This window comes from Sparus aurata, chromosome 8 (genome assembly GCF_900880675.1).
Source record: "Sparus aurata chromosome 8, fSpaAur1.1, whole genome shotgun sequence".
Lineage (NCBI taxonomy): Eukaryota > Metazoa > Chordata > Actinopteri > Spariformes > Sparidae > Sparus > Sparus aurata.
In genome coordinates this window covers 6,050,865-6,066,280 of record NC_044194.1, presented here as the reverse complement: position 1 = coordinate 6,066,280, position 15,416 = coordinate 6,050,865, and the positions used below count along the sequence as shown (strand labels likewise).

General features: G+C 42.2%; 1 protein-coding gene across 1 annotated transcript in view; it reads left to right on the top strand.

The window, feature by feature from the left end:
* pdhx (pyruvate dehydrogenase complex component X) overlaps positions 1 to 15,416 on the top strand; it is a 31,752-nt gene that overhangs the window by 7,920 nt on the left and 8,416 nt on the right. Inside the window, exons 4-8 of the mRNA XM_030426817.1 lie at positions 4,519 to 4,727; positions 6,614 to 6,712; positions 12,184 to 12,361; positions 13,267 to 13,414; positions 15,344 to 15,402. Coding sequence (XP_030282677.1) covers positions 4,519 to 4,727; positions 6,614 to 6,712; positions 12,184 to 12,361; positions 13,267 to 13,414; positions 15,344 to 15,402 — 693 coding nt within the window. The remainder of the gene's footprint in view (positions 1 to 4,518; positions 4,728 to 6,613; positions 6,713 to 12,183; positions 12,362 to 13,266; positions 13,415 to 15,343; positions 15,403 to 15,416) is intronic.

Sequence of the window (15,416 nt, the reverse complement as noted above, 5' to 3'; positions counted from 1 at the left end):
CAGACTGTTTCTGCAGAGACAAAATATGTGGCTGCAGTCTTCTTTGTGCTATATCTGTCATGCTCTATTGATCAGAGGCAAGTCTTGACTATCTCCCTGAACAAGATCTTTTTTCTGTTTTTTTTCTGTTTGTATGCATTTCAAGGTAAACCCTATCTTTCTTGTACAAACAAACCTACTCACACACTACATAATCAGAGATTGATCTGTGCTCAGCCCTATGTGTGCCTCCAACTGTACACTGTGCATATACAATCTGATACCACTAGAACAACTGACCCCCCTTTTGAGTGAGTGACCAATTATCTGTTGATAAGGATGTTTTAAACTGTTGAGGCTAAGATTGTCAGGGGGCTTATAAGGCTGTATGATAACAGTTTGGCGATAAGTAGGTTTAAACCCCCATAAATGGTCTAGACTTGGCTTTGTAATATCATTAGCCAAGCTGATGGGCTCTGGAGATGTCCCTTAAGAGCCCTGTACGTGATCTGTTAGCGTTTTCACAGTGAAAATGTTGCGTTAGATAAAACTTGATAAAGCAAGCAGGCTGTGAGTCCATTTTCATACAGCAGAATGGATGGCTGCGAGGACCTGACCTGAAGATCGGTGATCACGCCTTATCCAATTATTCCGCTCAGAGGTTGTCATCCATTCGTGACAAGATGAAGTTTGTCATAGTCAAAGTGTTTGTGTTGTGCCACTTAAGACACAATCAAAGAGTCGATTGAATTGAGCTTTCAATTTCAGTTTCAATCATCAAAGTCGGAATTAGGGTCGGTGATTCCCACAGTGTTTTTCCTCTCCTCCACTGCTGACTTGCTCCTGTCCAGAGAAATAAAGCATTTCAAAGATGATACGGTGCAGGTAACCTACCAGCAGCCAGCAGCTGCACTTCCAGACACCTGCACAGTGTGCACGAAAACAATCACCCAGCTTGTAGAAGTGGGAACTCTGACTGCGTTGTAGATGTTGGGTTTTTATTTTCTTCTTCAGATATTCTTTTCATTTTGTCTGAGGCTTTACTCGCGACGGATTTGAGAAACAGAACTTTTGAAACAACCAGAATTTCTATCTTTTGTTTTTGCTGTTGAATCCCTGTTGAAATCTTTAATCTTTAGTTCTAGTGAATATTATTTTTTATTGTCTAACCTTAAAAAAGCCTCTGTGAAAAAAGTATAGCCGTCTAGTGCTGAAAACAAAAATGTTGAGATCGAAAATGAATTGGTTCAGATATTCCCTGTGCTTGTGTTCAGTTTTTTGGAAAGATGTGCTGCTGAAAAAGCTAGTAGTAAAGTCCCATCATAACGTGAGCATGTCGAAGTAAAATGTACATTAACCATCAGCCTTTCTGTACTCATGTCTAGAGTAGAGGCGTAACGATTCTTCAGATCCAAGATTCATTTGCAAAGACTGGTGGGGTCATCTATACTTCCCATAGGTTTCAATGTGTTCCGTAACCATTTGATGGCAGTGTTGAGCCCCGAGCAGCTATAGTTTCCTCAGCATCTGTTTATGCAACTGCCGACCATGCGTACTGTACACACAGAACTTGTGATTTTTACAGTGAGAATCCACCTAATTGCTATGGTAGCTGTGTTGTGTTGTGTTGTTGTGTGACTAACTCTGAGGTGGCGAGTCCCAAGATGAAAGTACTCACGGTCACACTGTGTGTTGTCAAGGTTTTCAGAACTTCCTATTTTGTGAGAGACGCACTTGCCTGGAAGGGACTTTTTCTTGGGAAGAGTTTTCTTACATGACTCAACCTACACACGTCAGTAAAAACTGTAATTCTGATTTGTTTGAAACATGAAATGATAGAAATAAAAGATTTACCTTTACACTGATTACAATAGGGATAGGATGAATATTTGATTTTAGTTTTTTTAAATGCTGGTGTTGGTCTGAGTCTGTGGAGTCAGCTGATTAACAGCATTAAATTAATTAGCTAACTTGTGACTGCTCCATCCTATATGCTGCCAGTCACTATGTACTTTTTCAAATGTATTACCTCACAGATTTTACAGACAAATTATGCACACAGCATTTTTGGATTCTATGTGGGTGGATTGTCCAAAGCATTATTATAGTCTGTATGAAGTAATGTGTTAATTGTCAATATACTACTTTATCTTAAGAGTATTAGCTATTAGGGCTGGGTATCACCAGGTACCTCGCGATACGATACTATCACGATATTTTGCCCACGATAACGATAATATCACGATACAGCGATTCTGCGATAATCGATATATTGCAAGAAATTTCATCCACGATACATCACGATATCTGTGTCACTGAAGAAATTCAGAATTTATTGACTGCACTGAATCCATTTCACAGGAATTACAAAACATTGTCAATCAATTTCACATGAATGACAGCCAAGTAAACAAAGAGTATATTGCACAGTGTCTCTTCTTAACACACACACACTGACTACAACTATCATTAAATATCTATATGTGTGGGTTTCAGAGCTACTTAAACCATTTTTTAAATTTTATTTGGTTGTATACCTATGTTTGAATAAAGATAAAGCTGTCCTCCGAAGAGGGGTGGTGGTGGTGGGCCACATTTTTTTTTTTTTTAAATGTATTTATTTATTTATTTTTTTTTTTTTTTTATACATTTTTTAATATCGATATTTGGCACCAGTGTATCGATAACGTACCTCAAGACAAAATATCGCGATATATCGTAGTATCGATATTTTGGCTGACCCCTATTAGCTATAAACTGGAACTGTTTCTGCTTTCTGCTAGTTAGACCTTTTTGCTATTTCATCGCTGTTGAATAATGACACGTGCGCATGCTGTGGTGTGTGTGTGTGTGTGTGTGTTCACATGTATATGCACGTCATCCTGCAAGTAATACATGTTGTACATTATGCATCCCATCTTTTAGTCATCTAACCTCTTTAGGGACATGTTTTCCTCTCCAGTTAAACACAGATATCTCGCTCGCTGTCTGACAACATATCACATAACGCAGCATAACTCGTGTCGCGATACCACAGGCATTGTCGGAAACATATTGCATCTCTGGTCTCTACCATGTGGAAGGATGCCTTTGGGACTGAAGAGACGGATCTCCGTGGAAATTTACAGGAGTACAGATTTCCCTGAGAGGCCCGTATGCTCAACCCTCATCCATCACCTCCCACAGCAGATCTGTGTTAATCACACATCCGACCTGTTGTTCAAGGTTTATACTTTTCTCCAAAGGTTTTTGTCAGTAGTAGGTTTTAAAACCTCGGGCGTAGTCTCGTTGTGTTGACCAGCATGTTCTACCTGGGTGTAGGTGTAAATATGGTTTAACGTGAGCGCTCTGCAGGAAGACCCATAAAAAGTAGTTCTTTTATTATTCATTAAATCGACCACGCAAATGTTAAACGTTTGTTTTCCCAGGATGAAACTATATTTTGCATTGCAGCGCTTCTTACCGGCTCGACCTGCCAGTTGATTTGCAAGTTAATCATCGTCTTTATCTTCATGACGTCGCTGCAGGACGATTAGCTCTACACTGAGCTACATGAGCTCAGAATAAGCATGAAAGTGCAGCTCTTTCTACCAGTGAGCGCAGGTGTTCATGTATTCTGCTGTTCTTTCCAGTTAGGTGGATATGATCATTGGAGTGCTGCTTTTGATTTTGCAAGCCTGCGAGAGGGAGAGGGAGAGGGAGAGGGAGAGGGAGAGGGTGGGGGTGGAGTTTGTTGATAACCAGATTAATTTATGGTGTTTTTTCCATTTGCATAATTTTATTGTGAAATCACAGCTTTCTTTCATTTTGTAAGTTGTTAGAAAACGCATGTCATCATCTGTAGGCTGGTCGGTGGTGATGTTAGATGACTGACTACACCAGCGCAGCTGCGGGGTCTTTTATCTTTTTGTCATTTTCCCGGCGAGAGAAGACGATAGAAAGGAGGAACTCCCTGCATCGAGCTACACCTTTTAAGATGCCGCTCACTAAGTGGATACCTTTTGAAAAGAGATGAAGTGCAGGAGCCCAGCCCCGTGTATTGTGCCTGGCCTTTCATTTAGACTGATCAATATTGATTGAGGAACAACACCTTGGACAGCTTGGGGAGAGAGTAGCAAAATGCTTCCAGTGGATTTGGATTACGCCGTAACAAGATACTCAATCAATAGCTGACAGCATGAAAAACGCATCAATTACACTCCAAGAACTTGTCCCAGTACAGTCGGGTTTTTGGTATAACTTTTCAAGTTAACAAGGGGGGAACATGGAGTGACGTAACGTGATGTGAGTGACGAGGCAGGTCCGCCTGTTAATGGCTGTCAAAATGTTTATCTGCTCGATGCCCGCTGGTTAACTGATTAACTTCATTATCACTTTCCCCTCATCTAGTTTTTTTATTCTCTTCTTCAAAATCGTACAACAGAAGACCTTCACCTTTGTTCTACAGTAGCGGTCTCAGGTGTACTTATGCCCTGTCTGAACCAGTTCCACTAATGTTCTCCTCTAACTGTGTAAGCACCTCTCTCATCCTCTTTACAGATGGAGGAGGGCAGTCGCAGTGTGCGCCTAGGCACTCTCATTGCCCTCATGGTGGAGGAAGGGCAGGACTGGAAGCAGGTTGAGATCCCCCCTCCAGAGGCTCCGGCTCCATCTGCAGCTCCACCTGCTACACAGGCAGCCGCTGCCCCGGTCGCGCCCCCGGCTGCTCCCGTGCCACCTCCTCCACCGAAACCAGCCACATCAGGACCGTGAGTGCAGCCCTCCATCTTTTTAATCAGCTGAAATCAAACCTGTCCGCTGTAAAGATTGATCAGATGACAGTGGATTTGCCGGCCCTACCCCTCAGCCGATTTATTACGTCAGTTAACAGTTTCCCAATGAGTTTGTGGTCTAAGTCACTAGATTTCAAATCATCAACACCGCATGATGCTCGGTATGTAAATTAAGTTCCCTTTTAAGGTAAAATAGACAATAAATCAGAGTGTGCTTTTAGGTGTTCCGTTCTGATTCAAGCACACTACCACGACTTGTCCTTGGGTTCTTAGATCTTGTCAGGACATCCTCCCCAGATCCACCCTGTCATTTAAAAAAACAAGGTAGTAGTAACAGCCTGGCCTCCTTAATGGAGGGTCACGTCTTCTGGGCCACAGTGGTTGTCTACATCTAAACGTACAATTTAGTCATCTCAACAGCATTTTGATTTCTGTGCTGTTCCTGCCCCAAAACTGATCATTTTGCCTCTAACAGAGCTTGATTTGTTTATTTGTCAAGCTCAAAGTACACACAGTGTCATTCAGTTCATTGTCATGATGTTGTTAAACCATGTGATTTCGAAATTAGCTAATACTAGTGTGTAGTGCAGTTTTAGCGCTAACATCAGACCATGCTAGATAAAGATGATGACATATAAAACAATGTTCCTAAATTACTCTTCTAAAGGGGCTTGTTTGCTATAAATGGCTTGTTACAGTTTACAGAGCAAAACCTGAAACACATTACTTTTGGATAAGTGAAAACAGCTGTAGGCATTTCAAAACTGTTCAGATATTGGATCATAATATGGACAACCAGTTCTCTCTTTGACCATCCTGATAGCAGAGCCAAAATGATAAGTCTGGCATAGTTTGATTACAGGGTCCAGTAGCATAAAGTCACAGGAAAGATGAAGCTAATCCCTTTTTGTTCAGTATACAGCCATACTGCTGATGTCAGGTTTCGCAGCCTCTGCCACCACCTGAGACACCGAGCGAGACCATTTTTCTGTTCGCATTCCTCAATGTGTGAGATCCGACCTGCCGCTGTTTACACAATAAATACACCTGGGGAAAACACAAGAGCTGCCAGAGACCAAACACGGCTTATTTGTCATGCAAACATTTTCTGCTGAACCCGTCCACATATTCAGATTTGCACCTTTGCTACGTCAGCTCCACAGGGGTTAAAGTTGAAGCGCGGACGTGTTGTGCAGCGAGCGTAATTGTCAGGCGACAGCGCCAGGAATGGGCTATATTAAGGCCGTCAGGTCAAGTGGAACTTGAACCGAGAAAGAAATGGTATCTGAGCTACGCAATAGGTCCATTAGGCGTGTTACATTTTTTATACCAAATCTAATATTGATGGAAATGAGCTTTCAGTTTCGATAATTGAGTTTAAAGGCAGCATTGCCTTAAAAAGACTACAAAGCTAGCTAACCAGTGATCTGTATTTCAGAAACTTTTCCTGTGTGCACCAGATAAAGACGAATTTGAAAGTTGTCAGGACATTAAACCAATGATGCGTTGATCTTTACAAATGCAACAGTCCGAAAACGTTGCCAGTGCCGAGGAAAAAAAAGTTGAATCTAATAGACTTGTTGCCCGATAATCGAAAGTTTAAACGAATCGTTTATTTGGAGAAGCATGACACCCCCCTGTTTACCATTTGTTGTGCCAGCATCCTATGTTATCCTAAAGCCGGACTGAAATGCTCAAAATAACCTTAAGCTGGACCGGGTTTTGATTCATGTGGAATTCGTCTCTCTAAGAATTCAGAAAAGATTGAATTGAATATTTTCTGTTATTAAAACCATCAAGTTTTTAAAGCAAAAGCACAACATTTGAACTAGAACTATTGTCTGTCTCTTACCATTGTCCAGGTTACGTCTGAGTCCAGCTGCAAGACACATACTGGACACCCATGGTTTGGACCCACAGTTGGCCACAGCAACTGGACCAAGAGGACTTATCACCAAGGAGTGAGTATGGATGAATGGGTTAGCTGTAGAAATCAGTTATATTCTCCATGTGAGGTATGCTCTCCTTAATACAATTAATACAAGCATGCACGATACAGAAGCGTGAGCAAAATTAATTTGTTATCCATGATGGAAATAATTTGACAAAATTGTTTTTTTAATTATATAATTGCAGTTTGATTTTAGAATTTCAGGGTGCGTATGTTCTTTATTTTTGTGAGTGTATAGCTGAGATGAAATTAATCTTAAAAAATAAAACCCTACGGAGATACAGAGTGTGGGATGATACGTTTATTTACAAAGACAAAAGTCTCACATTAAGCTGTGATTTATTTCCTTCGTTCACACAGGAAGTGACGTGTGAGCGTAGGTGCTTGTTTAGCATTGTAGCAGCCTTCAGGGCTCAAATCGGACGGGTCCCCTTGTGTCCGCTGTAACGCTGCAGAGTCTCCGAAGGAAAGACATGTCAAAGCGCTCGGGGCAGGTCATGGACAGTGTGTAGGCAGTGTGAATAAGACAATACTAAATAAGTGAAAAAATGTGGTGATTCCATGTGTTTTAATCCTGTTGTGTGGCAAATTTACACTACAGAGACCTGTGAACTCACACACACACACACACACACACACACACACACACACACACACACACACACTCACACACTCACTCACTCACTCACAGCTTTAATGGCCGCCTGCCGTCAGTAGGGACCTGATTGAATGCTCTCGTTACCTACCTAACACCCTGCTGGGGAATCTCATTAAGTAACTTCGGTTGCCATAGCAACCCAGTCTCCGAGACCCACTGGTGCCCATAGAAACGCAGACCATATGTTCAGGGGATGTATATCTTAGACAGAGAAAGATAACTATATAAAGCTTCATAATCCAAGCACTGGAAAGAATTCTATCTTAATGCATCGCTTGTGGTATGTGTCCCAAAAAAAGGCAAATTTAAACCATTATTTATATGTTTACACGCATCCATCTTTTCCATCTCAATAACAGGTGTTTTTGCCTTTGAGAAAAATGGTCTCATGTCTCATTTGCAGCCTTATTCAACAACACAGAAGTCTGGTGCCAGTAATTCAGCCCTTGCTGCCAACAGAAAATGACCAATCGAAAACTCAGAGATACAAATTTTTACTAAATAACAAGAAGGAAACACTTCTGGAGTCGTTTCTGATTTGCGTGCCTCTCTCTCCTTTGGTACAAGGCTGTAAAAAGTCAACAAGGTCAACGAACACGCGCATTTTCAGCGCTGTGTGGGCGTCAACATGTTTTCTAGGTTTTTGAAGTTTAAATTGTTTAATTAGTAATGCAGTTTTAATTACAGCCCCGTGATTTGATTTGGCATGATGATGATTCACTTACAGACACATTGGCAAGTTAGTTAGCTCAGAAAGTCTGCAGAAAGGAGGGTTGATGCTGAAACTAAACAGAGGAAGGTGCTGGAGGAAATGAAAGAATTGATTTAAGGGAAAAAAAAACAAAAAAAAAAACACTATCTATGCTGAGGGGTCTGCTTGAATTAAACGATGTGTTGTTCCAGACAGATTTCTGGCCAAGATGCAGACAAAAACAACCACACAAAGCCTTACTGTTAAGGCTCCATCTAGCCTGGGAATGAAAGGTGGATTTTTGCGTGTCTGTGTGGCTTTTTTCTGTTGGGAGAAACAGTGTCTTTTCAAATGTGGTTGCAAAAATGAAACTTCCCCCGAAAGTTTTACCAGTGATTCATCCGTAAAAGTACAGTGAGTTATTAACAAGCTGCCTCTGATCTAATGTGATGTTACACTCAGCATAGTGATGACTTTAGAATGTTCACATTTATACCTCATTACACCACAGCATAGTTGAGCCTTGGTGTAAAGGCTGTTGCTTATGTGTGTTGCGGTCTTGTTGGAAACCGAATCTCCTTGGAAAGAATACTTTCATATAGGCTTAGCTCCTTCGAGAGAGAGGGCAGAAAAGACCCGATCTCCCCTCCTTTTGTCCTCTGGCACATCAGATAAGACTGAAACCAGGGGAAGGTACCCCTCCCATTCCACCCTCTCTGCTCTAAGTGAGGCCCCATCTATAGTGGGCATGAATAGCAGAGGTCACGCAACCCTGGGATGAGATCATAGCACGTTACATAACGCATAGCAAGGTTTAAATACAGATTGTGGTACAAAGAAACACATCTCTGTTATTCTATTTTTTTTCTTTCTTTCATCAGTGTCGTGAATATAAAGTTAGCCAAGAGCTGAGACTAACACAGTAACAGGTACATGTTTCAATGAGTTTAACCTCCCTGTGAGACACACCACTAGAGGGTGTTTGTAGTTTTCTATAGACAGAATGAATATAGCCTTAGTAAATGCAGGGATCACTTCCATTTATGTAGAAATGAGGAACCTTAAAATGCATGATGTGTAGAAAGGACATGACAATGTAATCAGTATATCAATCTATTCTTTGAAACTTTAACAAAGAAGCCCATTTAGGCTGTCTGCTTCATGTCACCAGTAGTACTATTGTCTACAAGTAGCTGTTTATTCTGTGCTTGTTAGTCTGAACGATGTCCAGCATACTGTAATTTTTCAGTAGTTGAATATCAAAGTGCGATATGAATTGTGATAGAATCATCATTTACCTTTTTTCCTTTGTGCTACATAGAAGGTCAGCATTGGAAAAATGGCAAAACTCTCAAAAAGGGGTCGAATTGCTGCAGGGGACGGCGCAATAGAGGAGTTTTAAGGACATGTTTGACCTTGAACAACAAAGGTATTCATTGAACAAGAGAGGTTATCTTGATCCCTGGCTTCCTGGCATGCTCAGAACAAGAGCTGCACTTTAGCCAAAGTTATAATAAATAATCAGAATACACGTAGAACCTACAGTATGTAAAAAAACCATACATACAGTATGTTAGAGGTGAAACACAATTACACCTAAGGCTGTGTTTTTAAAGGACTGTTTGAAAGAATATTGGCATGCCAGACATATAATCATATTGTGTCTTCCATTGTTTCCGAGGCACATCTCCTTTCTGCATAACTGCCAACTTCCTGCAGGGTGAAATGGTGATTTGGACCCGTTTTTCCTTCTTTTGTCTTTCCTTCTTTTCTTTGTTACCACGATTCAAATGTGCCGTATGTGTATATACACGATGCTTCTCTATTGTTACTACTGAAGTCAACATCATCAGTCAGACCACAACACACTCCCTCTTTTGTACTGGACTCAATTTCAGCCATGTTGGTTTGTTGAAATGTGGATGATAAAGGCGTCCGATACATCAATCCCTTTGTTCCTCCGATCTCCGCCTGTCCTAGGTGGCAGTAGAAGACAAAGTTTGCTCTCGTGCGTGTACATTTGGAGCTCATTTTATGGGTGTGTGTGTGTGTGTGTGTGCTGAGGTGCATGTGAGAGCTGCCTCAGACCCTTTTTAATATTCCACTCACCCTCTCCCAGTCTTTCACAGGCTCCTTTGCCTTGGTTGTCAGTAGGGGTGTAAATGGTCAGTGTGAAAGGCGCATGCCACCCAGCTCCACAAAAGGTCTCTATGGCGTCATCGGCAAGTGGCCACCGTGGGCTGCTGTTGACTTGACTTCCCGTTGAATTAATATGGGATATACCTAATACATCATCACTGAACATTAAGGCACAGCTACGCATTTTGCATCCTTTTCCTTTTTACCCTTTTTCTTACTCTCATCATTAAATCTAATTTGCATCATCTATTGTGCACACCATCCTCTTTTTAAAAAGCATTAACATTTTTCCACGTGGTGGTTTCTAATCATAAAACCGTCTATACGGTCCGCTCAGGTTAGTCGGGGGATTTCCAAGATGCCTCCACAAACAAATACTCCCATCAGTGGGAGAAGGGGAGGAAGGGAGGGAGGAAGGGGGGGGAACTAGTGTGCAAGAATAAATAAAAGGATGAAGCCCGGAGAGGGACGAGGAGAAAATAGCTGAGGGGCCCAGACTGTTCCTGCTACACGGTGAGGTCAGAGGCAGCTGGTCCAGACAAAAGACTGGATGTGTGTGGGTAGGTGGAGCCCAGTGCACCGAGGTGGAACCAGAGAGCTGGAAGCAGGCGCACCTGATACCTGCCCCTCCCACCTCTTTTTTTGCTGCTGAGACCAGAATTAACGGGTAGAAAGATAAAGGACAGATCTTTCATTAAATTCTGATTCCCTCTTTTCTTTACATTTATTTTTTCGCAGAACAAAGAAGCAGAGCAAACAGCAGTTTTTTTTTTTTTTTTTTTCTATCTCTGTAAAAACAGCAGCATTATGATGTATATGAAGTATTCTGCATGTGGAAAGTAGCACAAGAAAAGACCTCAGACAGAGAAATGTCATATCGAGTTATCTGTGGGATGATCTGCAAGTTGGGAATTCACAATCACCAGATGTATTAAGTCTTGTAACCATGCAGCACAACATTAGGTGTCTGTACCTAAAATTAATTAGTCTGTCTTATTATAGTGCCTTAGGAAATTATGCTGTATGAAAAGCAGGGAAGGATGATGAAGCCAGCATTTTGAATAAGCTCGTCCCTCGCTGCAGCTGCCATGTGATCCTGCCTGGCCTTACCCATGTGGGGTTTGTTTGTGACTAGCAAATGATTCTCATGACGCCCATCCACCGAAGGATAACCTGGAGTCACCTCTCTGCACACGCCTGACACAAATACAAACCCGAGCGCTGCTTATAAGCTTGCCAAGCGGGAGCGTGCGGGTGAATAATGCATTATTATCCTGGCATAAGCTAGCGCCAGTGTTGTTTCATACGCTCGTAATTTAATTTATAATTGTCAAAGAGAAATGAAGAAATGACAGCACTTTTCATGATTCAGTTTTTCATAATAAAAAAATCAGGCCGCCATAAATAAATACTGAAAATGAAGAAAAACATGATGAAAAGAAAAAAGTTTCCCAGCGACTTGAAAAAGCATAGTTCATCTCATCAACAGGGGCTTGCTGTGAATCACAGTTTACTAGTGCAGCTCAACAAAGACGCACACAAATCAAATAGAAACAAAAGCACGAGTGCAGTTTGCAAAATACGCTGGGTTGAATTTGTTCCCGTATAAATGTTTGTGCTTCACTGCAGTGTTACATCTGGATTAGGACACATTGCGTGCGTTTGAGATTTTGTTGTTTAGTTTTAAAGCATGTCTGGTTGCGGACGCCTTATTGGTTGTTGCACCTTTTATCTCTGACCACGCTGACTCATTCTCCCACTCTGTCTCCATAATGGAAAAGAAAAACAAGTGGCCTACTTAAAAGTAAAAGGTTATCTCTTGAGTTAACCCTGTTTACTCTGTGATACAAAAAAGCGTGTAAAGTGGGCCAATGTCAGAGATGGAGAGTGACGCCTGTGTCCAGTAATCATATGATATTGTTACTTTTCATCATATAGAAATGTAGAAATGATCGAATTGAATTTGTTTTTCCTTGTTTTTTTACTTGAACAGAGATGCGTTGAATCTCTTGAAGACGTCTCCTGCTCCCAAAGCTGCCCCGGCCATGGCTGCCCCGGCTCCCCCGAGTCCCGTCCCCACCCCGACAACTACCCCAACAACTGCCCCTCCACCCCCAGGCAGCAGGCCCAACGTACCTCCTCTCTCTGTACCAGGGAAGCCAGGAGCACCGGTGAGCACTCGTCACACTATTCCTCGCACACACCTACACACCGAAAAGAGCTAATACTCAGAAGCTTAACGACCACTCATCTTCCAGCATTTGGCTTGAGTCAAAGCCCTGGTGGGATGGACGAAAGGTCATCTTGGGCGTTGAGCAAAAGACGCCTGGATCATTTCTGTCATCTTTAAAAAAATACGTCAGCAGCCAAAACTATCTTTCCAAATCTTCTTAATGTTACCACAGAAATGAGGAGGAAGCGCAGCTTGCTGACATCAGGCTAACTCCTCTCCATTCACCATTGGCCTCGGTTTTGCTGACATTAGTTAGACGTTAAGATGTGACCGTTTACGATGAGATTTGATTTGCATCACACGTTGCCTTTACATGTCCCTTAGCTACAAATTCTTACTATCTTGTTAACTTGTTTTTTCTCACCAGTACGGATGAACTTACCACATAGCACAGACACATTAACAGTTGAAACAGTACCAAGCTTTTTCAAATTTTATTGAAAAACCAGGCAAAAAGGGTCAGTTTCTTTTAGTATGCCTGAGAAAGACTACCACCATTCTGAATACATCTTGATATTCCCCGTCTTCTTTGCACCATATAATATTTTTGTCCACATGAGTCTTTATGTGGTAAATTATGACCTATTGACGTCAACGACTGGGTCTGTGAACAACCAGACGCTGACATTTTTGTTTTGTCCTAACCAATCATTAACTCACTGCAACAAGCTTGTCAATAGCATCTTGATTTTGTTTAACGCCCTGCATTTATTGAGTGATTGATGGCAGCTGAGATACTCCTGACTATCACTCTTCTCGCCCCTGATGTCTCTACTCAAATTGCCTTTTTTTTCTCCTCCTCATTCAATTATTAACCTCCTCCTTCCCACTTGTCGTCCTCAGGGCACTTTCACCGAGATCCCGGCCTCGAACGTCCGCCGCGTTATCGCTCAAAGGCTAACGCAGTCGAAGACCACCATCCCCCACGCGTACGCCTCGGTCGACTGCGACGTGGCTGCCATCATGCACCTCCGCAAGGACTTGGCCAACGGTAAAAAAAACAGGAAACGCAGAGGGAGACGAGGCTGTTCTTGACACGCATTTGTTGGTATCATGTCCTTCGGCCTGACAGTAACATCTGGAAGGAAACTTTTCCGTGAAGATGTGGATTTCAGGGTTTTCACATGACTGCTCGCTCGACAAAGAGGGACAGTCATGTTACATGTCCTCAGTCAGGGTAGTCCCGTACGTCTCGTTCAAACCAACATGCACACACACCTCCGCCGTTCCACAGATTTCTTTCTCTGATAAGGAGAAACTGTGTGTTTTTTTGTTTGTTTTTTTTCCCTTATGTCTAAGAATAACCCATCATGTTGTGGGCGTGTGAGAGTTCATCGGTTATGAAGTGGTTTTTAAATGACTGAATCGTAATTATTGGTTGTGGTATCTCGGACACATCCATGTCCTAGTCTGATCAGATCTGCTCTTTCTTCACACCACACTTAACAACACGAGGCCGATCATATCTTGATAATACCGCGCTATTCATACTCATAGAACTCTAGTCTGTAATTGCTCACTTTTGACAAACAGCGGTGACGAGCCTGCTTGCTTGAAATTGTTCGCTCCAGTTGGGAGAGCACATTGTGTCAGCAAGTTCAGTGGCAAAAAAATCTTTTTTGAAGCTGTTTTTATTCATAACAGTGCGGTTTTCATAAAGTTGATACTTTGTGCTTACAGGACTGTAGAGTACTCTACCACGGTAATCATTTCTCTCCGGTTTAAAGTGCTTCAAATGGATTCTTTCGGGTGCTTGCTCTTCGGTGCACCTTTTGCAATAAATGGCAGTATTCGAGACGAAGAAAAGTATTACAAGACTCTGGGAAAGGATTGAAAGGCCATGTAAACTAGAGGAAAGGAGCTAGTAAGTTAAATTTGCCGTGCAGCTTATGAATGGACTGAACCTGTTAGAGCTTGAATAATATAATACAGTACTAAAAGGGTCTGGCAGTATCTGTTTCGATGTTTCGGCAAGCAGCTCTTTTATTTTCTGGGCCTCGGGGCCTTAGTAGCAACTTCCCCAGTCAACAGTCAGCTAACCACAGCTTCTTGTGCAAGACCCGCCAGAATGTGCGCGCTAAAGGTCAACAAAGGTTAAGGGAAAGGGAACATCGTTTGTGCGTCACAACAGTCACTTTTCAGCCAAGAAAATACTTATCCATAACGGCTGCTTTTCAAGAATTCCCTAAATGCGCCCTATGCTTACTTTGGGCCATTTTCTGTGTTGATAATGAGAAGTGCGCTTTTGTCAGTTCCCTATTTTTAAACTTATTTCTACACGCTGTCACGTAGTCGGCTGTATTTAGCTTAACAATGCCCAGCTGTCAAACAAACCGTAAATCTCCCCGGGTCCTGTCTCTGTGATGGAGGAAATGGGACGGCCATTCCAGACCTATTAGCGAGGTCGTGTGTGTACTGAGGGGATTCTCTCTCCCCGGTTGTTTTTGTGGACCCTCATTGTTCAGGAGCAGCGCGATTTCACGGTTAGCTCGTTAATCATCCCGCTCGCAGCATTCATAACCGTCTGGTACTGCACTAATGGACACCAGTAAAAGTTGGCGGCGCTGCGAGGCCTGGGCCGATGGTGTCACACACACACACAGAGAGAGAGAGGAGTGGAGCCAATGGTCGTGACTGAGTCGCCCAGAGAGGGACTTTTTCTGATCGGTTGGGGTTATGAGATTTTTCTTTCCCCTAAATGAGTCGGTTCACTCGCCGATCTTGACCAGAATACAATTTTTCCATTTGATGTCACCCCTTATCTGTCTTTGGCCTTATCTATGCAGCTAGGAACACCTCGTAAAGATGCCAACTCATGGTCTTCATCATGATTACAAGCAAAAAAAAAATCCTCTGTGCTGATTCCTACGAGACGCTGGTTGAACTGAGCTCACAGACTGTTTCTTTTTGTCTCTTTCAGAACAAATCAAAGTGTCTGTTAATGACTTCATTATCAAGGCAGCTGCTGTAACACTTAAAGTAAGTATTGTTGA